The following is a 24,320-nucleotide window of genomic DNA, read 5'->3' as shown; positions in this document are numbered from 1 at the left end:
TATTTTGCATCTGAAGAGATTATGGCTTCCAGACCCTGTGTGGATTGAAAGCACAAGCTGAAGATTTTTCCACCGTAGCAGTAAAACCCCAGCTGTGACATACCCAAGTGTGGGAGTAGTTCTGATAAATGGTCTATCATACCTGTTTTGTTTGGGTTTTTTTCATCCCTGCCAGCTGGTTTATCTTGCTCTGGCTTCAGCAGAGGCTGGGAACAGAACAATTTCTGCAGGGAGAACATTGAGAAGTGAAGAGGTGCTAAGGAAGTGTGCTGTGGCCTGTGCTTCAGAGCAGATGAATGATGTGTGAAGATTAGAGAATTATTTTGTAATGGGAGAGAGGAAATTGTCATTGGCTTCCACTCTGCTTGTCAGCCTCAGCTCTGTGGTGACCTTTTCACTGATGCAAAGCTAAAACAGCTATGAAATGATATGAAATGAGGCCTGATCACCCTCATCCATTGTCTGGGCTGTGCAACCCTACAAGCAGCTGCATAAACCCGGAGCCTGGCACACTGCAGGCTGGTAGGGCTGCCTGTGCTGCAGAGCAGTGCCCTGGGGGGCACGGGGCATCTCCAGGCATCTCTGGGTCTTTGACATGAAGGGAGCCCAGGTAATTTTAGCTGTTAATCAGTGCTGAGTTTCTCAGGAACAGTCACACAAGGGTAGTTCCTTCCATCAGCCTTGCCTCTGTTACAAATGGTTGGTTTATATGGGTTGTTTGAGACACACCTGGGTGCCTCTGTTCTTTGGATCCTTTGGTTTTTTGGCTACCCAGAACACTGTGCTTCCAGTGTTTCTTCATGACATGCAGAATAGGCAATTTGAGTCAATCCTCTGCATTGAAATAATTCCTCAGTGAGGTTTTTGTTTTTGTTTTTTTTTTCTTTCAAATTGAATACCATCTTTTAGTTACAAAAAAAAAAAAAAAAAGGCAGTGTTTGTTCTGTCCCTTCTGTAGATACTATTTTTTAAAAATTATTTTTATTTATGTATTTATTCTTTAATTCTTACATGGTACCAGAAATAGGAGGTGTTTTAAAAGCTACTCTTACAGGTAGGTCATATTCTGATGGAGCCATTCCAATTTACCTGCAGTGTGCTGATCAGTAAGAGCAGATGGAGGGAGCTTTCCTTTCTCTCTGCTCAGAATAAGGCATCAGACTGACAGACTTCAGGGCTAGAAAGGAATTCAGAACATCTCCATCTCAGCACTGAGCTTTCTGTGAGAATAAAGCTAATAAACAGAAACATGTAATAAAACTTGCTTTACTATTTAAACTTACCTCGTTAGTAGATATGCCAGGGCTCTTTCACTTCAGGGTTTTCTACAAGTCAGACTGAGAGGTTAAAAAATTGTTGTGAGAAATGTTAAAATAGTCAATATTATAAATAGCTAAGGCAAAGGCAGCCTTTCTTTTGGGAAGTGTTGAACATATGTACCTATACCTTTGATGTCAGCATTTATAACATTATAGGGCTGAACAAGTGTCTGTACTTTAACACTTACTGATAGGCTTCTAGTCTGGCTGTCTTCAGAGAATTTGGATTTGCAGCTGCCATACCTGCACATCTAAGAGGAGCTTGGTTTTTAGTGGGGAGAGGAAAATAGGCTCAGTACTGATTGTGTAATCCTGCCCTAGAAGCAGGAAAGAAATGGAATTGTGGCTAATCTTTATTACTTTTAGAAAATGCTGCCTCTTAAGACTGTATGTTCTGGCTGCAATATCTACAGCTTTTGGTACTGGAGTTAAGCTAAGCCTCAGTGTGTTTTGAGAACAAGTCCCAGCAGCTCCCTACTAACAGTTCCATTTATTGTCAGTGCAGGCCTGAAACTTTTTAAGAGAAAGAGGAATGCAGGTGTTCTGTGATACCATGTGAGGTATAATTAATCTCATTAGCCTTCTCAGACAAGGCTAATGAGTGGGCTTGTGTAGTGTTTGCTTTATTCATTTTTAGAACCACAAAGTTGTCAGTGAAACTCATAGTATGGTATGATTTCATATTAGTTTCTGCCTTAACTTCCAGGCATCTACTGAGTTGGACTGCTAAGTGGGCATTATTATTTGCTTATATTGTTATTGTCTATAGGAAAATAGTTGGCAAATCTCTTTAGCCTTTATTAAATGTCACTTTAAAGTCATAATATGATCACTTTTAAACTAGGTACAAACAGCAGCCAGCATGCAAATTGTATATAATGGTGTGGAGTTTGTGTGGGACGCATAAGAAGTTTGTTGTTGGAGTTTACATTGCACAGTTATAAGGACATAATATATCTTTATATAAGGATAATATATGGATATATATATATATAAGGATAATATATGAGGCATGTGGTATGAGGCAAAGATGTATGTAATTGTAATCTCTCATCCTTAGTTCACAGTTTCAGCAGTAATAACTAAACCAGCTTTTTTCCTTTCTGTTGTTATAAACTCCTTTTGTGATGAATCCAACATGATTCTTGTTACTTTAGTGCAACAGCTCAGACATTGCTGTTTTTTAACATCACTAACAAACATAACCACGGTTAACATTGTATTTTCTTTTTTCTCCAAGAAAAGACCTAGGTATCAGAGTTGGCATTCATGATTGATTTTTAATTGTAAAGTCAGTTTTCAGGTATCTTTCTTTCTTTTTCTTTTTTCCCCCTAAATTTAACTCATTTTTAATGCCTGCTTTCCCCTCTTTTATTGCAGATGGGATTGGATATTCCCCTGAAAAGACCACAAATTTGAACTCAAACCCTGCCCACCCAAGATATTGAGAATTAGCAAGAAACAAGGACCCTTAGGTGAAGTATTTCCTGCAGACTTTCCAGTCTGTGCTTGGGAGTGGCACAGCTTGTTCAAAGCCACGTGGTAGGGTTGTAGAAAGATGGGGTCTGTTTTGCTTTTCAGCTGATGCAGTGCAGCAGTGTAAATAAGTTTGTGGTTGTTTTTTTAATTTGGTTTTTTTTTCTGACTTCACCTCCTAGTCTTTGGGATGGAGTAAAAAGGAATGTGGGGTGGCTGACTCCCTTTTCCCTCATGCACAATATTGGTGCTGGCATGAGAGCATGGAAGATATGGGAACAGTGTGAGTTGTTAACTTCTCATAGCAAACAACTTCTGGGTTAACTGCACTGCCTAGTTGATGGAGCTGATGCACCAGGGTGTAGTGCTAAGCTTTCTCAGCCTGGGACTTCCCAGAGTTTGAAATGTTCCTTCTTTTTTCCCCTGTCTGGGTCTTGGGATCTTCAGAGTTTGCAAGAGAACAATGGTTTGTTCCTTTGTTCTTTTGAAACCATTGAGTGCTTAGATTCTGTGGCACTAAACAGAATTGAAGCATGTGGAAAATAGATGTAGTTTGTGCCTGAAAATTCACCAAGCTCCTTGTGTCTACCAAACTGGTAGTTTCTCTTGCTCCAGAAGCAAAGAGTACATGAACAAGCCACATGGTTTTCTTTCTGTGCATGCAGGTCAGCTTTGGAGGGAGCTGCTGCTGGTTACAAGGACAGTTTCAGATATACACAAAACCAGATATGCCTTTGTGGTCTCAGTGGTGGTGTGAGCCATGAAGTCATGTTGCAGATGTGGCGTGTGTTCAGTTTTGCTTTCATTCTGAAAGGTAAGTGGCTGAATCTCATGCAATGTGGCAGTGATGTTCAGATTGGAAAAAATAGTCCAGCTGCACAGTGTTTGATATCCTGCTGCTGCTGTTCAAGGGCATGGGTCTTATGCAAACACAGCCAGACTAGCTTGCCCAGGTGCCACTGGCAGCTGTCAGACCAGCTGAGACCTTACAAACTTTCCCACAAGTTACAAACAAGTTCTCATGAAGGCATAATTCAACTCCAAGAGTTGCAGTTGGGTCTCCATGGGGAACATCTGGTTATGTTTTTCTGCAGAGATAAATGCTCCAGAAGAAAGCTCTGAGCACTTGCCCTTTTTAGTTTCCAGGACACCAACCTGCCTAAATTTCTGGTTGGCAGCACTGAACACAGTCCTGCTTTGGGGTTTCTTGAATAATCAAAGAGAAGCTTTTTGTTCCTGACTTGCTCCTGAAAGAGAGCTGGAGTGAGGAAAGCCTGTCTGCATCCATACACATCAAAATCAACAGAGGTGCTTTCATGTTTGCCTCAAAAGACTCCTGTACCTTCCAGAAAAACCCTCAGCCAAGTCAATTAGAGGAGGCCCCTGTGAAGCTCCAGAGCTGTGGGATGAATCATGGCTCTCTGTGTCTGACAGAAAGAGCATTTGAGAGCATCTCCTGGAGGAATTCCTTCTTAGAAGTGCTTACCTCTTACCTGAATCCCTGCATGACCTGCTGCAGCCAGGCAGAGGCACCTGACAGCTGCTACTGTGCCAGCTCAGCCTGCCTTGCTCTTCCCCAGGAGATGCCAGGTCTAAATAGTCAGTTCTTCCACTGTGCTTGTCCTTGTACCACCATGCTAGACTGGCTTTTTAAGTAGAAGAAAAAATTTTTGCATATTTGAGGCTGAGTTTTTGGAGGTATTCAGACAGCCAAAACTTCAAAGTGAGCTGAAAGTTGGTTTGGATCAGTGCTTATGCTTAGCTCTACTGGTTGATTTAGAAGCATATTTATATGTCCTTCAAAGCACAGATTAGCCAGAGAGCTGGTGACTCAGCTTTTTGTTAGCACCTCTCCCTCTGATAGTGGCTTGCCCACAGTGAAAGCAAGTCTCCACATGCATCAGTCAGTGGTGAAAGGCTGGAGCTTCTAATCCTAACCTAATGCTATAGTGGGACAGATTCTTTGTGTCCTGGAAGTGGCTATCCTCCCCAGAAATCATAAATGGGCACTAGCTACGAGAGTGGGAGAGAGCTCTGCATGTGGCCCAGTGAATCCCATCTGCTTTGAGGAAGAAACAACATTTTCCAGATTGTTCCTATACTCTATTCTGAAGTTTTCTGCAAGTGGATTTCAGCTCTTTTTGCAGTACTAAAAGGAGGGAGGTGACAGTGGCCGTAAGTGATGCCATGTGAGGAATATTTAAATGAAAGGCTCCTCTGGGAAGTTATAAAAAAGAAAAACTGCCTTTAAACAGGACTAATCAATGTTGTCAAGAAACCCATCATCAACAAAATGTTGAGGAGAAGGGGGGATAAAAGATGGTGGGAACCCTGTGTGGCTCCATGTTTCATCACAAAACAAAACACAGAATCTTGTAATCAACAGCAGAGCTCCCTACTTGGGAGCAAACTAGGACAGGGATCCTCGGGCTTTCTCTGTGCCACTTCCTTCTCCCAAAGGCAGCAGTTGCTTTAGCTGATTAAAATAAGAAAGCTTCTGTCTAAAGCTTAATCAGACACTCTCTCTTTAATTTGAAGAAATGGTTTTCCATTTCCAAGGAGGAACTTTACTGCCAACACAGGCACTTGTAGTTAGACTTAGCTCATTCTCTCTGTCCATTCTGAAAGGGTGGGAGGTACAAGATGGGAAACATCCTCAGCCTTGAACTGCGTTGTCCACAATATCCATGTTTTTTTCCTTCTCCTCTGTGCTTCATGCTAATGCTGGAGGCTTTCTAAATGGCCAAGGGGAGGGTGAGGGTAATGTGGTGAAGCTTCTTATCCTGATCCAAGAATGGGGATGGTCACTTCCCTCCCAGCCCCACCCCTTCACCTTTCCTGCTATCAGTTTGCACATTCTGAAAACTAAATTGGTTTTGGTTGAAAAATAGATACATTTACTGTTTTAAAACATTTATAACTTGCCAGTCAAATTTTTTGGTATGTGTTTAAAGTTCTGAACATTGTATTTAAGTGTGAAGTTTACTTTTTCAGGCATACTACTTATTTAAAATTGCTTTGAGGCATTACTGCCAGCATTTGGTCATGGTAAAATAGCTGCAGAAAGAACTATTTTACAAATTTGAAATGCTGTTCATATTACCTGAGTGAAAGTGTTTCTTATTTTGTTCTTTATGATGGCTCTCCTAGCACTTGAAGCGTTAGTCAGTCCTGCTGGGTTTTAATTGAATCCAGAATTACCCAAAGTTCAGCTTGCTTTCACAAAAAGTATTTTGTAATATGTTTCAATTTGGATGTCCTGACTCTAGTTACTGCAGCACATGTTTTGTGCAGAGATATGCTTTCTTTTGGTGTGCATAAAACTATCTCATATTCTGAAAAAAATTACTCTGCAAAATGCAAGGCTGTAGTACAGAATGGTGGTAATGACAGAGATATCTATCAAGATAATTTCATGATGCTCAGCGTTGCTTTGCAGTTTTTATGAATCTGTGAGGGAAATCACTCCTGTTTTATTTTCCTTCTGTAGTGGCATATTGAGCCCGTCTATCAGCATAGAGAAATTCAGGTTGGAAGGGACCCCTGGTGGTCATCTGGTCCAATCTCCTACTCAAAGCATGTTTGACTAGATCAGGTAAACTTTTCCTTTTCTCTAATATGAATTTCCCGTTGCCCAATTTTTGTCCATTCCTTTTTGTCCTCTTACTTTGCACCTCTGAGGAGAGCCTGGCAGCAGCATCTCTGCACCCTCCAAGTGCAGACAGCACTGAGGTCTCCCTGCAGTTGTCTCTTCTCCAGGCTCAGCAAACCCTTAGGCTCTCGTGCCTCCTGTGCTTCAGCTCCCTAAACATCTTGGTTGCCTTTCACTGAGCCCCAGAGTCTGTGTCTATAATTAGGGGAAGGAATGGGAGGGGATGGGATAGCCTTGTCTGATGAGGTAGCAGTCCAATAGATGAGAAAGAACAAAAACCCAAAAGCTGTGCTAGGTCTGGTCTCCATTAACATATTTCATATCCACAGGTCTGTATTTGCTGAGGTGCAAGATGTGTGCCATGAGGCTGATCTCCAACAGAACCTCCCAGCAGGCCTTGTCTAACTCTGATTACACTTGGGACTATGAGTACTATGAGTATGGACCTGTGTCATTTGAAGGCCTGAAGGCTCATAAGTGTAAGTTCAGTAGAGACACACTTCATGCAGCTCAGCTTCCTCTCTACGTGTTCCTGTTCTTTACTTGGGACTGAATATTGTACAAAAACATTCCTCTCCTAATACCTAGGATTCTCTGCAATTAGCAGTATCCCTCTATTTATTAGACCATTATTCATTAATATCATAATATCATTATTATCATTATTATTTATTATTCTGTATCCTTTTGTTGACATCTTCTTGTGCATGAGAGAACCATGGATTTATTGGCTGTGGTAGGAATTTGGCAATACTGGGGAATATCTGACTGTCTGGAAAAGTTAACAACAAATACAGATACACTGCTGCTTCTGGTGACTGCTTGTTAAGATCATTATTGCTTTGTTTTGGTTCTATTTGTTTGTGTTTGTTTCTATTAATGGTAAAAAGGCAGTGCTGGGGAGCCTTACCTGCATTACCAGTGTTGGTTTTTCCTGATAGAAAATAAATTTTCGGTTTTTAAAAGGTTGAAAATAAGAGAAGAATTTTCTCCTTATGAACAAACTTGCCATTGGTACTTTTTTCATAGGAGGAGTGTGCTAAATTCACTTTTCTATTAATACTGGAGTTTTTTTATAGTAGAAACAAAAAATGGAGGATAGGTACCAGAATGATGAAAAATGTGGATTGGAACTTGGAGAAAGTGTAACTAGGACAAGCTAGTACAGCTGGACCAACATTTTTCTAAAAACTATACAATGGATTTGATCATCTTTCCTTTTAGAGGAGATAATTGTGAGGGACAAATAATAAAAGAGAGGGAAAAAAGTAATAGAAACCAACTCAATTACCTGATGGGTCTTGCAAGCCAAAGAGAAAAAAACCATCCTCTTTCTTTGTTTCTGAGGTAGATACACCGTGAAAGGGTTTGATCTCCAGACTTTAAAGTTCTGGGGAAGGGTCCCTACCTATCCAGTGCTGGAGCACTGGTCCAGGATGGATTATGTACTTTGTCTCACTTGTCCCCATGAGCGTTCAGATTGGGAAAAAGTAGTGCCTGCACTGGCAAACTGCAGCCCAGAAAGGCTGATCTCCCTTGCCTCTACACAGTCAGAAGGTTTTGGGGAGGCTCTGAAAGGGACAGAAGAAACTTGTTGAAATTACTAACACTTCTGAAAAAAAAAAATAGAGTAGAATTTACTTTTTACTTCCTCCCCCTCCTCCCCCCCAAAAAAAGTTTGCTGATCACTGTATTTTTACAAGTGATAGGAAATTGAAAAATGTGGGCTAGCTTTCATCATGTTTTTAATTTGTCTTCCATTCTTCCACTTAATCAGAGGTTAAACCTGATTGCAAAAATTACTGGTTGCAAAGATCAGCTGAAATGTTATGTACACATCTTCTTTTCAGCTTGGTGTCTCAAACAGCAAGGTGGGACAAAAAGGTCTAAATGACATCTGCCTATGGATTGCAAAAAGCACAGCTGCAAATCAGGTCTTGGATTGCCATCAAAGTGATTGCCATGCTGAGCATGGCAGCTGAGCTTCCCTGTCTGCTGTTCATAGAGCAGAAGGTCCTGCTCAGCTCTTAGAGAATGGGACAGAAGTAACAACTGCCTTTCAGGTGGAGCTTGATGAGAGATGTCATTAGTGGTACTTGAATCAGTGATCTAGGAAGTCCCTTCTAGTTATGGTGGATTTTCTTTAGTTTTTATTTGCTTCTTTCTCTGTTTGAACTGATAGATTGGAGTTGGCTCTGTTTCCTTCACTGTTATTGCATGCATTCCCCAGAGGGCAGGGTTTAATCTACTGAAGGAATAGTCTGTGTTGTGTATGGGATGATACTTCCTGACACGGTGTGTTCTTGTTCCAGCTATTGCCAGCTGAGCTGAGATTGTTGTGAAATGTGGAGGCAATGTGACCAGCCATGAACTTCTCTGAAATCCTAAACTGGGGAGAAGGAGAGGAGATTAAACAAGGGCTGTATGAGAAGGGAGACCTTGAATATTTAAGAAGAAAAGCATTTATCTGTCAATAATTGCACAAGCATTTATCTGTCAACAAATGCTTGTAGCTTATGTTGGAGAGCTCCACAGAGAATGGACTCCAGTTTAGGTGATTTGATTTAAATATAAAGGAATTCAGAAGCCTGTTTCCTGAGAGCAGAGAAAAAAATTATTCAAAGTCACCTGTGAGGAAAAGGATTGACAAGATAATCTACTACACAAAAAAAAAAAAAAATAGCCACAGTGATGTTTCAAATATATGATTGCAAAAGAAGGAAAAAAAAAAAGCAAAAAGTATGTTCTGCTGGAAAAGAAGTGAAGGCAGGAACTAGAAATAAAAAAATCTGGAAAAGTAGGGACCAGATATCCTGTACATTAAAGCTTTAGAAAGTAAGCAGACAAAGACAGCCAGGAGATACTTGTGACTGGCAGAGATAAGAACAAAATCAATTTTGTGCCTTTGAAAATGAGGAAGCCTCAGTAACGTTAGTGAGAGGCAAAATAGGTACCAATGATCAGAGGACTTAGAAATGCAGCCAGGATGAGTCTGTATTATGAAGAAAATGAAGGCTAAATCTGCAACTTGAAAATGTAAAAGAATCCTATGAATATCTATTTGTAACTTTGGGCAGCATAAATGTCCTTCATACCCTATTTTTTGAACAAAAGTTGGATTATGTACTGTTAATTTTGAATAAGTGTTTAGAATTCAGTAGGTTTGAATAATTTCCACTGAAGTGAGTGAGACCTAAATGAAATGTGGAAGAGAACTCAGGATATCTGCTCGAATTTTAAACAAATTCAAACAATGAAATTTATACAGCAGAGGGTTGGAAGTGAGTCAGGAGGCACAACAAAGCAAGGAAGGTGTAGCATTAGGCTCAGTAAACTTAAGAATTATGTTGGGAGCAGGGACACCAAACCAACCACAAAACAGGCTTGCTATTTAGCAGATGTGATTTTTGTGGGGAGCAGTAGTTTATCAGAGCCTTGATTTTCTTTTTTTTTTTTCTTTTTTTCCTTTTAGTTAAGTTTTTCAGCTTGATTGATATAATCTATGTGTATGTTTTTTAGTCACCTTGATTGCATTTTACATTCTGGTTGTTAATGCAGCTGCATATCATCCAAGCATGTCTGACTAACTGGAAGGTACTAGTAGCTATAAATGTTTAGGTGGTAAATTTTTTAAAGGGAGTATTTATTTTTGGATGAAATCTTCAGGTATTACGAAGTCCATCAGGATGAGAGCTATTTTGTATTAGGAAAGTCAATCATAAGGTATATCTTTAACCAGTGAATACAGGCTGTGCTTGCAGAAGAATTCTGAAAGTAAGTTAGTGCACATAATATATGGAATTACAGAAATAAACTCATGGCAGAATGCCTTAAGCAGAAAGGGGTGTTAAAATCTTCTCCCCCTCCATCAGAGACACCTATACTCAAACCACATTCCAGTTATTTTACACAAGGTATTGAGAGGGGAACATATGGCATGTGAGAGATGTAATAAATATTGCAGTGGGAGACCTGAAACTTAACCTCCTTAGCTTACCTAAGAAAGGGATTAAGGAGGGACTTCATTGTGATAAAGTATTTTCTCACGGAGAAAATCTCAAGTTGCAGTACACATTTTGACTTTGCAGGAAAAGAGAGAATGGTTTGAGTTGATTTCCAGTTTCCACATCTGCCAAAAGGCAGATGTGGAAACTGGAAATCAACTCAAGCCATTCTCTCTTGGAATGGAAGATATTTCACAGTGGGAGCATGATTAACAGCTGGGGCCAAGCACCAGGTAGGGTAGCTGATTCCTTGTTTTTGTGGTGTCTTTAGTTAGTCCTGTAGGAAATTCAACAGTTCTGTGCTGTGCCTGCTGCACTGGGTCAAACATTACAGCCAGCGAGGATCTCTGAGGCTTGGTAGTGGCTGTGTAATGAGAGGTCAGGGTAGAAAGGATTCCTGTCCTGACCAAGCCTTCCCTCTTGAATGTTTTTATGTTAATGTTTTTGAACTTCTACAGTGGAAATTTTGAATACTTGCATAAGCAAAGAATAACCATCTGAAATGACAGGTGAAAAAAACCTGGGTGCTGATGGGTCCTGTGCCAGGTAATATCGAGTGCTGGTGCTCTGTAACTTTGGTCCATGCTAATCAGTTGATTGTGTCTGGAAATATCTTTGAACCCACTTGAACCTCTCTAAATCAAGTTCCTGGAAACTCTGAACAGCTTTGAGCAACTGTGGATCCACCTTGAAGTTGTAAGTGGACATAAATTTGTTTTTAGTAGTATTGGCAAATTGCCTATGGTCCATTTGTTCTAAATGAGGAGATCCAGTTGAAGCACACAGGCAAAAGGACATGCTCTTCCCAATGGCTGCTATATTTGGCTATTGCACTGATGTTTTCCTATTGATTAACTGCTGGTTTGACTTTTTGGTCTAAATCTGTTGCCCTCCTCTGACACTGTGTTGCAGTTTTTTGTACTTAAGTTGGAAACCCAACTGAAAGTGATTAAAAAACATCTGGTATCTGTTGGTTATTGATATTTATTGAAGTAGCAAATAGTTTTACCTGTGCTTCTGTTTCTTGCAGAACCCTCTGTCTTGCCATTAAAAGGTCTTCCTAAACAAATTGTATCAAAGAAATCAATTTAAATCCAGAAACTTAATAGTCTGGGGCAGAAATAACTTAAAATAGCAGGAGTTCAATTCTACAGAGACAGAGGATTTTGAGGAAAATCAAATAATCCTCCCTTCCTAGTTCTAGCACTGAAGTTCCAAAGCAATGCTTGGAAATGGGCCTGGCATCACACAGGGAGCTCCTCTTATTTTACTTACCAAGAGAATTATCTTCCCTCTGTTATCTACTGTCTGGTTTGTCTAGATAGCAGTAAAATTTGGTCTCAAAATAAGATTTTCAATAGCAGCTTTCTGTTTCAAAATAGATAAAGATAAATTTGATTATCCCTTCTCTTTGTCACCCAGAAATAAGCTGCAAATTGTTTTGGGTTTGTGCTTATGCTGCCTGTAAAAGGCAACTTTTTGCAAGTGCAAGTAAAATATTGATCATCTTGTTTCCTTTTTTTTTTTTTTTCCTTTCACCAGATTCCATTGTGATTGGATTTTGGGTTGGTCTTGCAGTTTTTGTCATCTTCATGTTTTTTGTTCTGACCCTGCTGACGAAGACAGGAGCACCACATCAAGAGTGAGTCTGAAAACGAGAATAACAAATCCAGCCTGCTAAGTGGCACACCTGGGCTCTTGCAGCCCCCAAACAAGCAGTGACAGTGCTGACATTGTACCATCTTGTTACAGTCTGTTCCTATGAAGCAGTGAAACCTGTCTTTATTTCAAGAAATTTTAGCATTTTCATTCTAAAAGGTTGTTTTGACTAGGCTGCCAAACAGGTGCCTTTGGATTACTGTCTCGTAAACAGGTAGGATGGTTCTAAGTAGGCTCAACTTTTCATGGAGTGATACTGTGAATATCAACAGAGTAGATACAAATAAAATGCAGTGCAGATGATGAATTAAGGAAGCTGTAGCCTGGTTGGTCTCCAAATGTTTGTGTGTTCAAGTCTAAAGACAGATTTGGGTAGTGTTTGCAAAATCTTCCCTTAACACCTGAGACCTGAGTGTCTTAGTTTCTGCTGAGAAATTGCAATAGATGCTGAAGTAGAGACCAGCTCAACATTTCTTTAAAGCCAGGGTCCCTTGAAAGTCCTCTGTTTTTTATTCTTTCTGGCTGATAAGTATGTGCAGACCATGCCTTGCCTCAGTGGTTTATCTGCATTTGCACAGGACACAGGCTGTCAGTGTCCCTTCCTCCGAGAAAGTTTGAACCCACATCTCCTGTCAGGCTTATGTGCCATAAAGTGGAAATAAAAAGCCTCTCTGGAGCCTGAGATTGCTTGCAGGCAGGTAGCAATGATGAGAAGCTGATTGTAAAAGGCAATTGCTGCTGCTTATCACTTCCTAAAGCAGCCTGTCTCTGCCTCCTGCAGCCCCTTTGCTATTTAGTCACATGTAAACTGCCTCTGGAACTCCATGAAATAGCACCTCTGGAGAGACAGGGCCTCATTAGAGATGGCTGATGTACATCCTGAGCCTCTTCTGTGCTCCTAAAGTTTTGCTCCTGTGACAAGAAAACAGAGTCAGAAAAATCCAGATTACCAGAACTGATGTGCTGGTATTTTTGCTTCCCCTACAGACTGTTATGAAGTAGCCAGACATTGCTCCCAAACAGATTTAAAATCCCTGTAATTGCTGGTGTGCTGTTTTATATTATCTCCCCTTGCTTCCTATAACACTATTTACTTCAGTGCTACTACTTGAGATGCCATTTCCTTTTCACAAAGATGTCATTTCCTTTTCACAAAGATCTTATTTATTAGCTAAGCATGAGTCTGGATCCCATGTGGGCAATTCGAGAGGGGAAAAAGTGATGAAGTCAAAATACATATCCATATTAAATTCTCTCTATATATTTGTCAAAATTTTATACACTTCTAAAAATTTCCTTTCAGGTAGCAGAGGCCTGCTTGATATCTCCCACTTTTTTCTGCTTTTTTCATCAATTTTCTCAGAACAGTGTCTTAAAGAGTTTGTGAAATGTCCACCTTTGGTCATCTTCTACATCCAGAAAATGTAATCAGAATTCAGACTTGCCTTTCTTGTCCCTTCTGTTCTACACCTTATTATAATTTTTCTTCAGTTGCTGGAGTGAGACCAATTATTCCTTTCTATAGATCTCTTTGCAGCTTTGGGAGCTGTGTGCCTGAGAGTTTGCCCACTTGCTATGTATGCTGAGCTGGCTCCTTTAACAAATGTGAGCAGTTTTTTGACATTTGGTAATGAAATGTTCATGGTACTGAACATGGATCCTCCAGGAATGTGCTAAGGGCAGTGAATGCAGTTGGGTTCTCTTATTTTTGATACATGTATATAAAAACTGGAGAACAGCTACCTGTAAAACCACTTGTTTTAGTTTGCCTGTATTTTCTATTTCCATGCCTGACTGGATTCTTCATGGCTTGGTGTTTCATTAGTGGACTGCCTTGAGCCCTCCTTTAGAAATAGATGTTAATGGGATTCCTAGGTCCTGGGAGAAAAGCAGCTTGATTGATGGATGAAGTCTCTGAAGTCTCTGACTTCAGTAAGGCTATTTGGCTGTTCTTTAAAGTACCATTAATGTGAGAGATTAAGTGTATCTGGGCTCAGGTGGATGGATCCAAAGTAGAATACTCTGATATTTTTTTTCCCTAGTAGTATGTTTTTCTTGGCTCAATACAAAGGGGCATGATAGGATGTACTTTTCAAAATTACACAAGATGTTCAGAATTAGGTATATTCTCAGACCTGAATGGACAGGGTATGGATGGGGACTGGCAGAAATTTAATGTGTTATGGAAATAGTCTGTTACATTTCTCTTTTGTTCACTTGCATATATAAGTATGTGTGGAACATTAGCTTGTGCAACTAAAAAAAATTTGGCAATGTCTGAATTTCCAAAAAATGCTCTCATTCATCACTCAGGAGAGGAAAAGATGCCATATTTGTTTCTGCATTTGAAAATGTCCTTAAGAGCACATTCATGCAACAAATGCAAGAGATCATGCAACCTATTTGTACAAAGTGTTGGCTAGTGTAATCTTAAAGCAGTAAATGTTAGATAATTGTTTTTGGGTTTTTTTAAGAAATCAGTTGATCTTGGCTAAGTAAACCTGGGATTTTTGAGGGTGCTTTTCTTGAATGCTCTGAAAAGATACCCACTGAGGAATTCTTGCAGATTGTAAGGAGCAAGACTATGCAAGTTTCTAGTCTAGTTTAAAAAAAAAAAAATGTAATCAAATTCTGCTCTGAAATTCGAAGATGTTATTTGTGAATTTCAAAATCCAAAAATATCACTGTATATTAGATCATGTGTTCCCTGCTCAGGAACACAGGTTTATGCTTCATAATATATCCTCAATATTCTGGGTTATTGTAAAATTTATTTGCATCTTCCACTAAGATTAGTTTGCCATTGCCAGTCTTGTGTGCCCCTCTGCGTGGTCAGTCTTTGGTCCTTCGTAGTTCACTGGATTATGAAGCACATTCCACACCTGTGAAGTAATTCTACTCCTGTAGTGGATGCATTTTAAACTTTCTTCTGCAGTCACTTCTTCCTGGGCTTACAGTGCTTGTTCTTCTTTCTGTGCTTATTTGCCACCTCTACTGCCTGTGCCGCAACACTTCCTAGAAACTCTTGGGACAGATTTGCCAAATTTTATATGAAACTTAGACTGGTGCTTTTTAGTGCATTATAAGTACATAAATGTCAGTTGTCAGTTCAGAATTATTCCAGGCTGTTTGCCCCCTGCTGTGCATACCACAGCTTATTTACTTGGTTACTGGTCAGTCTTACATCAATTTAACGTTATTCTTCTACCTGGTTCACTTTGAAATGCAGAGTGAGCCAATAGAGTTTTGACAAACTAGAGAACTGCTTTGATTTCTAGGCTAGTGGAAGTGATTTTGTGAGGACAGAATTCCCCCATCATGTAATGGAAGTAAATTAGCTTTTGAGAAGCAGGCATCTTTAAGTGTGCCTGAAAGACTAATGGTAGGTATCCTGTGAAAATTTTAGTGGGTAGATTTCTGAAGGTGTCATCTTGAAGCACTTATCTCCTACGGCAGGCTTGAGGAAATGAAATTACAATGAAAAACTCTTCAGTGCTGGGTGCACCTTTAGGTGTCCAATTATCTGATTCTAGCATCATTTGCTACATCTCCAGATGTAAACGGTATGATTTATTAGTTCTTAACAAAATTCATATTCTGAGAACATGTTTCATTGCTCATTCTCTGAATACCTCTACTGCCTTCCAAAGGCAAATAACTTGCATTTTGTGATGATAGAATATCAATTCAGCCTGACAAAGAATGGATCTGTAGGACTGCTATCTACCTTGAGCTCTTCTCACCCCCAGCTGCAAATGGCTTCCACATGAGTCCATGCAGACTGGTGCTGGTTTGAGATAAGATTTATAAAGAAAACTGTAAAAAAGCATGTTAAAATATCCTTTCTGGGCTGCCTGGATTGTTAAGACTGCCAGTGTTTAAAGCAGTCTTTAGTTCCAACTCCCCTAATTTAGAAATCTGAATGTCATTGATTGAAGTCAGTGGAAAAGATGGTTTTGATGTTTGGACAAACAAGCACTCAATGACTTTAGTGAGAGCAGAGCTGCCTGTGTCTCTAGAAACATTTTGTCTATCAAGAACTTTCCTAAAACTGTTCTTATGAGCCATTTAAAACAATTGTTACTACTTGAAATCAAAAGTGTTTATAAACTCATTCAGTGAGGTGATTATTACAGTATATTGATTACTAGAAGTGCCATTTAACAGTGATGATAGCATAATCACTGTTATGCATAAGTGATAGCATATCACTGTTAATAGCATAAGCATTAACTTACTCCCATGGAAAATTGTTATGACAAATGAAGATTTCAAAATGCTTCAGCAGAAAATAATATAGTGTTGGCTTTAAAAGTCTGTGGTAGATAAACTGTAGGGTTTCCTTTTCTCCTGATCACAATGGTTGCTGAAGCCAGACTTGTTGATAAGAATTCAAATAGTTCTACTTTTGTGTTTACTGTATCTTTCTTTTTCCTCCATAGCAATGCAGAAATTTCTGAAAAAAGATTTCACATGAACAGCTTTGTGGCAGATTTTGGAAAACCTCTGGAGTCCGAGAGGGTCTTTTCTCACCAAATGGCTGAAGAATCCCAGTCACTTTTTCATTTCTGCATTAATGAAGTGGACCATATGAACAAAGAAAAAGAGAGTCAGAAAGGTCCAAGTTTGGAGAGTAATACCCACTTCCAGGAGGTTCCCAAGAGCAGTGGAATGTTTGAGGAAGACTTACATTGTCTTACAAAATTTAACATTCCTAACTTTGTGAACACTGAGCAGAACTCTTCATTAGGTGAGGATGATCTCCTCATCTCAGAGCCACCAATCATTTTATAAAGCAAACTGGTTATGCAATCTTAACATTAGATCCTTGATTGAAAAATCTTTTGCTTTAAGGTAAACCTCCTTGTTATTGTCCAGTTTGAAGCCTTTCTTGGCCTCCTGCTCTTTTGACAGAAGGTATTTCAGACCTGTGCTTTTTATTGTACGTAAGACTGCCTGTCCTGATGGAACTCAGTTTAGACAAGAAGTAAGACACTGAATGCTTTATTCTGATGCCTTCTGTGGTCTAAAACTTCTGCCCAGTATTATTTTTGCTTTATTATTTTTGTTTGTTTGTTTGTTTCTTGTATTGTTCTTAATTTTTAAATGACTACTTATGACCAGCTTCTGAAAGATAATAATTTACAAGGATTGTGAAGGCTGGAGCCTGGCATTGGGAGTTCTCTGAAAATTCATTAGCCAAGAAAAGTGTAAGTGTCAAAGAAGACTGAAGAAAGGAATAAACAGCCCCTGGGGATGTTCTGTAGTTTATGCTGCTCCCAATAAGGATGCCTGAAGCTGAGCACCACAATAAATACCTGCTTGGGACTAACTTCAGTTTCTGATCCCTAACTGCTTTTTGGTGCAGGTTAAACCCAACTTACAAAGCTTCCAGAGGGAATACCTTGCAAATTAAATTGTGTGGTTACACTGTTTACAAAATGCTATCACCACCTGCTGCTGAGTAAAAGCAAATTGGTGCCTGTAATTATACTTCAGAATGATACCTCAGCAGCTGCCCGTGATGACATGGAATTAGTATTCTGCACACAAACACAAACTGTGATTTGACTTTCCTTTTTTTTTTTTTTTCCTGCTAATTGCTGATGTGAACTTCCAGTTCAGCAATTACTGGATTAAGTAGCTAAATCACAGGAAATAAGAAAAAACCTATTTTTCTTCTGCCAATAAAGTTGCTACATGCAAATGGTGGTGGTATGTTTAGCTGGTATCACGTGTTGCTAATAGGCTGAATCTTCCTATGCTTTTTGCCTTTATAAAAGGTCATTTCTTTACTCACTGGCCAGTGAAGTGTTCGCAGGCTTTGACCTGAGAGGACCAACTCCAAAAGTATAGCTAAGCTGTGCTTGCTCCATCTTTCTTTTGTCCTCAGTTGGGATAGTGTTGCAACCCCAGCTGTTCTCCCAGTGAAAGATTTGGAAAGGATTTGAATAGGTATAGTTTCAGTCTTTATTTTTTAGAGATGGAATTAAGTTCTGAACCTTTGAGAGTACTTAAAATTGTATTTCAGCTATCTTCAAAAGATGGTAACTAATGGCTGAATGGTTTTAGAGCAAGCATATAAGATGCAGAGGTACCAGGTTCAAAACCTTTGCTGGATTTCAAATATGGTCTGCAGGAAGTTCTTGAGATGAAAAGAATGCATTCCAGACATGCCTAACTGGATTTTCTTGAAATTAACATGCTTTGTATCCAACACACCTGTGTTCCAGGTTAGAGATCTGCTGATACATTCTTCAGCCACTAAAATGCTGATTAATTCACCCCTTCTTCACCTTACAAATAGGAAAAAGAGTGAATGGGTTGAGCATTTAAAGAATACAAATTGTGTAGGAAGAGTGCAAGGAAACATCTTTTGTTTTTATGTCCTGTGCCCTTATTACACACCACTTACAACTCAATTTCCTGTTTTCAAATATGATTTTTGCAGGACTTGCTAGTGTTTAAAGCAACAGGATTACACTTAAAATAAAGCAGAGACTCTTTAAAACTAGCAGGTTGTTGCTGAAAATAGTTCCCAGAGAAGACTGAAATGAACCCTGTTCTGAATGAGCACGGCTCCAGTAAAATGTTTCCAGTGCAGAAAAGGCCTTGTTTCACAGGAAGTACAGAACTACAACTATGAAGGCTGTAGATGTGGACTTTCCTTTTCCTAAATTTGGGAAATCTGTCTCTGAATATGGCACCTATTTCCTGCTGAGGCACCTCAGTAACTATCAGCTATCTGATGGTTAAACTTTGAAGCTCAATATCGTTCTTGCTAACACACTGTGAGACTTGTACTAAATGGATCTTTTATAGCCAATTTCTAGATGAGTGATTTGCCTTCAGTAATGTTTGAGCTATTATTTTTATTTTATTTTTTCCTTTGCCATGCTTAAAAACAGCAATGCTGCTTGAAGAAAGGGTAAATCTATGTGGAATCCATTTCCTTTGCAACTGAGGAATGAAGGGCATTTTTAAGCCCTTTAAAACTACATTTCATAGATCATTTAGGCTGGAAAAAGACCTTTAAGATCAAAAAGTCCAACCATTAACTCAGCACTGCCAAGTCCCAGTCTAAATCATCTCACCCTGTGCCATAAGGCTTTTTAAAACCTCTAGGGATGCTGTCCCACTGCTCCACAACCCCTTTGGGGGGAAAAAATTCTCAAAAGTTTCAGAAGTTTCAAAATAATGCAGATGGGGTTTTAGAGAAAGAAGATGCTGCTACTCTCTGTAGGCTAGCCTATGTTTTTCTTCTCTTACCTTAAATCTCAGTGGCTTTTCTTTGGGTACATTACTACTTTGGGGAGAAAAAGGAAGCATTTTGTGCATGGATATTGGTGATAACGCCTAGATGAAAGGTACTTAATAAAATGACCCAGAGATGATGCCAACTTAACTTACAACACATTTGAATTGCATAGTTAATATCCTTCTGCAGCATAATTAATCCTGTAAATCCTGCAGTATTAATCCTGTAAAGCCATTTTAAATGTTTGGTTCCTGCCTCTATTCTTTCCTTATGACAGACCTACTCTTTTCATCTTATCTCCCTTCTGTATTTGAAGTCCTTCGTGCTGCTTTTCTCAGAAAAATAACCTGTCAGTCCCCACTGTGGAGCTCCCACACCACTTCAGAGACACTGTGGCAGCAACAGTCTGATTCAGATTTTTGCTCTGCCTCAAAGCAGAGCCAAAGGCAAACGCAAAAACATTCTGCAGTCTTCAAAAGCAGCTATTTTAAGGCTGTCCTTCCTTTTTTCCCCCTTTTTAATAATAACACATATTTTGCCTCAGGGGAAAGGGCAATATATAACCTGTTAAAAAAAAAATCATCTTTTCTCAGAAAATCAACTCCTTGATGCACTAGAAACTAGAATAGAAAGTGTTCTAATCAGAGCAATCTTCAAAAGGAGTACTTGGAATTTAATGGTGTTTGAAAATTGAATTTTTGTGAGTTTTCTTAGTGCTTGGCCTCAAGCCTCTTCTCAAAACTCAATATAAATGCATCACCTACAGCAGATTTAACTGCAGAGAGACACAGCTATATATGTTTGTTTGCCTAAACATGTCTTGCATTCTGGAAGAACTTACTAGGTCAAGTTATTTATCCCAGTTTTCAAAGGTAAATACTTGCAAAATGCTCTTCTATATAAACAAGTTTTAGTTGTGTATCTCAAAAAAAAAAAAAAAAAGGCAAAACCCCACAACCTATAATGTAAAATCAGCAAATGCCTGCTCATAGAGAAGAGAAAGAGAATGGTAAAACTGTGATCCTCTCTACTACAATCCAGAGCCACAGAGTCTCTGAGACTGCAAGGTGAAGTAAATAGGGTATATTTGTCATGAAATTAAGTATTTATGCACCTGAGCTCTCGACCTTGAATACTCTAACACTGACATTTTTTGCCACTTTTTAGCCTTGTATATTGACAAGTAGCAAGGACAGCAGAGAAGAACCTTCTAGCACATGCTCTCCAATGACAGCAAGAGAGGCCTGTGCTTTCTTATTTTTGGATGAGAGTTATGTAGTTAGCTATCTGAAAGGCTACTTTCAATTCAGAGATATCACTGAATTTCTGTTCAAGAGTCAGGACAGCACTTGATACATAACACCCTCATTCCCTGCAGAACTGAACTGGCACAGCTAGTGCTGGTATATTTGTCCTTTTTCCTTGTACTTTCCAGAACAGGTTAAATATGGGATAGAGGGGCAGACTTCAAAATGTATTATGTGCTATCAAATAAAGTCTTCATTCACAATAACCTATTTAATTTGTTACATGAACAATTTTGACATGTATTTCATAGAACTTGAAATGGAACACACTGCTGCTGTCTCTGCCTCCAGTGCCATGATAAAATCTGATCCTTTTCTGCACATCATGTTTTCCTCTCTTGAAGCAATCTAGGTCACTGAGTCACCTGGCCAGCTGTACACATGATTTCTTAAAAGCTCCAAACATGACAATTCAAATTATTATACTCTAGTTGCTTTGCTGTAAACAGATGAAGTCCAGCTAAGCATTAGGCAATGATTTAAAGATACTATGTTTAATTCTTTTAATCCATCCATTATGCCACCTGGAAATGCATGATGAAACAGGATGGCTCAAGTAGAGGAAAAATACACATGAGGAGTATATAGTTCTAGAACTCCTTGAAAGATCACACTGCAATCCTCAGAGAGTCAGTACCAACTGCAGAAGAGAACTTCAAACTTGGCTCTTAGTTCTCTAAAAGGACACCCTCACTGCAGCCATTGAAACCCAGAGAGAGTCTGTTACTGTGCAGAGGGACCACTTCATGGTAAATGCCTAAAAACTGAAGACCATGCTTCAGTGAGTGTACAACTGCATAAATACTTATAAGAAAATGGTATATATCATCTGATAGCTTACAGTCCCTGCTCAGTAAAATGGACTCACATACAGAATTTAATTCCAACTATGTGAAATACCAGCATTTGCTGAGAACTGACTGTAAGAATTGTAAAAAGTGTTTGGATGAACTGCATGAACATTAGGGCAACCTGCTGCTGCTGACTTAAGCATCACACATGTGAGAGAGGTTCCAGTAACTAGAAATGCTTCCCCTAGGATTCCTGTCCTAGGAACCTCCATCAAGGACCTGGCCTCTCTGGGAACACAAGGCTTGCAATAGTTGAAAAAACATCTCTCACTTCAGAGGTCACACTCTTTAATACAGTATTACACATATAGCAAATTATACAGGAAATAAATTAGTTGAAATTATTCAATTTTTATCCTTTTCATTTGCAAAACACACCAAAATCAATAAAATGCATTATATTTACACATAGCTGATATTTTATATACACAGCATTTTTATATTTACACATTTTATGAATATAGACTAATACTTTGTTAGATGGTGACCAAATAAAAATACTGAAAATATCTGAACATGAAACAGTCAAGATTACCTTATTAATTAGTAACCAACCATCCTTTTAAAATATCTATATATATGTGTATACAGGTTCATTTGATGTTTGTGTATGTGCCAAAAAGAAAAAACCTTGCACTATAGTATAATTTGTTACACTCTTTTGGTTTTTATTCATGCTATGCCACATGCTTGTGTGAGAGAAACTGCACGTTTACTGCTGGTCCCTGAAGAGCACAATACATAAACACACAAGCACAGACCTGAACTATTTCACATCTGACTTAAATGCTATGTTCAACCAATACTGCAGGTCCTCAGGGACCTAAGGAGTACATTCTAGCTTTCATCTTCTCTTTGCCCTAAATATTATTGAGATACAACCTCAATATATGTGCTTTGGAATTCTTAAGGACTTGCAGCCACTGAAGCTTCAAACTAATAAAGTACTGATTTATTGGGAAAGCATGCCTTCCAACCAAATAGCTATCATCATCTATTTTGAATTTCCTTTATTTTAATTGCTGCTTCTTGCTTTTAGCAGCAGGTTTCTCATACATGTTAAGTGGAATAGCCATGCTCATCATCCCCCCCAGGCTCCTCTCTGGAGCAGTGCAGCTCCTATGGCTTCAGAGGTTCCAGGGCTACATTTCCTGGAGTGATGATGATTCTTCCCTTCCACTGGGTCTATCTCTTTCTTGCAAGAAAACACCAAAAGTGCAGCACCCACATTTGTGCTGCAGCAGGAATTGCTCCTGTGTACCAGCTCTACAGCACAGGTGTGTAACTGGCAGGGCCTGAGGAGAGGGAGAAAGCAACAGCCTCCAACATTCAGGGTGCTACCTGCCATGATGCCTGTCAGTTCAGCAGAAAGTTACCTCCACGTTTGGTATTCTGGTCTGGTTTTCTGGTTTTGTTGGGTGGCTTTTTTGATTTATTTTCTGATTTTTTTTCTTCCCCCCCCCCCCGGCCCCTTTCCTAGCTTGCTCAGTATTTTAACTCTAAATTTCCCCACCTACACATCCCTGAAGTCTGAGCTTTAGCACACTGTCTTCACATCTGACTGTTCTCTTAGCCTGTCAAGATCACCTACAGAGGTACTTATCCTGAACAGACCATGGTAAAAACTTATCAGTACAGCCTTCCCTTTTAAAAGGGTCACCAATAACTATACTTACACTGCATTTTATAGGTTTTTTTCTGTATCTGCCCTGTAAGAATTTAGCTAGACCCACTCTGCCCTCAATCTTACCAACACAGCTGGAATAATCTGAAAAGGAAACAAAGAACAGCTTGAATGTGAGGAGCACCAGGAATGCCTGCTCTGTTCCAGCCCTCCAATCAGTCACTGAAGTGCAAAGCCGTCTTAAAGGAAGGAATATTATAAGAATTGGAGGGAGAGAAGCAAATGTTGGGAAAAGATGCTTTTCCTGCCCTATGGAATGAAATACATCAATGCTATACGCTAAACATACACACCAAACAGCTTACTACTCAAATTTTTCACAAAGGAATCACTGTAAGACACGTTAGAAATCAAAAATATTCAGGCATGTTCTACAGTCTGTGAAAAAGGAAATTTTTCAATGATAGTTGAATTTATGGAATAATCTCAATATTCCTATTATTAAAAATATGTAAATTTATTACTAATAAAATAGAAGACATACTGTATGATTAGAGTATTGCTTAATGCAAATCTGCCTCTGGACATGAGAGATTCCAGAGAAGATCAGAATGCAATTAATCCATGTTACAATAATGATTTTCAATAACATTTCTATACATAACTTTGACTATTAAAATTCTGCTGCTCTGTTTAACTACCACCTAACCATGTCTTCTAACAGCTGTCTGTCACTCTGAATCCACTGGAATCAGGTGCAGGAATAACAACTCCTTGTTTCTGCAGTTCACGTAAAACATCTAGTATTGAATCCAACTCCATTCGAAATTTCTCCAGTTCCTGATTCTTCTGCTGTGCCAGCCTTCGCCACTTCTCAGCCTCCTGGGTTTGCCTTACTTCAGAAATGTGTTGTCTTAGTTGGGTTGCCTGCAAATTAGAAGAGAGTCAGCACTGTGACTTCCTATGCCACTTTGCAGTGCTGCCACTTTGCAAAAATCTGCCACATCGTTTTATCTCAGTCTCAAAGCTGAATGCTCACATTTAGTGGAAGCAATTTGTTCTGAATATTAGAAAAATCATTCTGATTGCAATGAATTCCTTCAAATATCTGCACTAAGGACAGAAGGGTAGAATTGATTATTGACTAATGAGCCCCAGGAGAATTTAATT

General features: G+C 39.2%; 2 protein-coding genes across 7 annotated transcripts in view; one reads left to right on the top strand and one right to left on the bottom strand.

The window, feature by feature from the left end:
- MRAP2 (melanocortin 2 receptor accessory protein 2) overlaps positions 1-17,817 on the top strand; it is a 41,158-nt gene extending 23,341 nt beyond the window's left edge. Inside the window, exons 5-10 of the mRNA XM_053939777.1 lie at positions 2,700-2,794; positions 3,461-3,609; positions 6,286-6,390; positions 6,777-6,926; positions 11,994-12,093; positions 16,553-17,817. Of these exons, the coding sequence (XP_053795752.1) occupies positions 6,800-6,926; positions 11,994-12,093; positions 16,553-16,904 (579 nt within the window). The 5' untranslated portion in view covers positions 2,700-2,794; positions 3,461-3,609; positions 6,286-6,390; positions 6,777-6,799 and the 3' untranslated portion in view covers positions 16,905-17,817. The remainder of the gene's footprint in view (positions 1-2,699; positions 2,795-3,460; positions 3,610-6,285; positions 6,391-6,776; positions 6,927-11,993; positions 12,094-16,552) is intronic.
- Positions 17,818-21,797: 3,980 nt separating this feature from the next.
- The window catches only part of CEP162 (centrosomal protein 162), a 45,118-nt gene continuing 42,595 nt past the window's right edge, over positions 21,798-24,320 (bottom strand). For all 6 annotated transcript variants that reach the window (XM_053939771.1, XM_053939768.1, XM_053939772.1 and 3 more), the window contains one exon: positions 21,798-24,077. In XM_053939771.1, coding sequence (XP_053795746.1) covers positions 23,868-24,077 — 210 coding nt within the window. In that variant the 3' untranslated portion in view covers positions 21,798-23,867. The remainder of the gene's footprint in view (positions 24,078-24,320) is intronic.

Source organism: Vidua chalybeata, chromosome 3 (genome assembly GCF_026979565.1).
Source record: "Vidua chalybeata isolate OUT-0048 chromosome 3, bVidCha1 merged haplotype, whole genome shotgun sequence".
NCBI classification, from domain to species: domain Eukaryota; kingdom Metazoa; phylum Chordata; class Aves; order Passeriformes; family Viduidae; genus Vidua; species Vidua chalybeata.
This window is presented reverse-complemented; position numbering and strand designations above follow the sequence as displayed.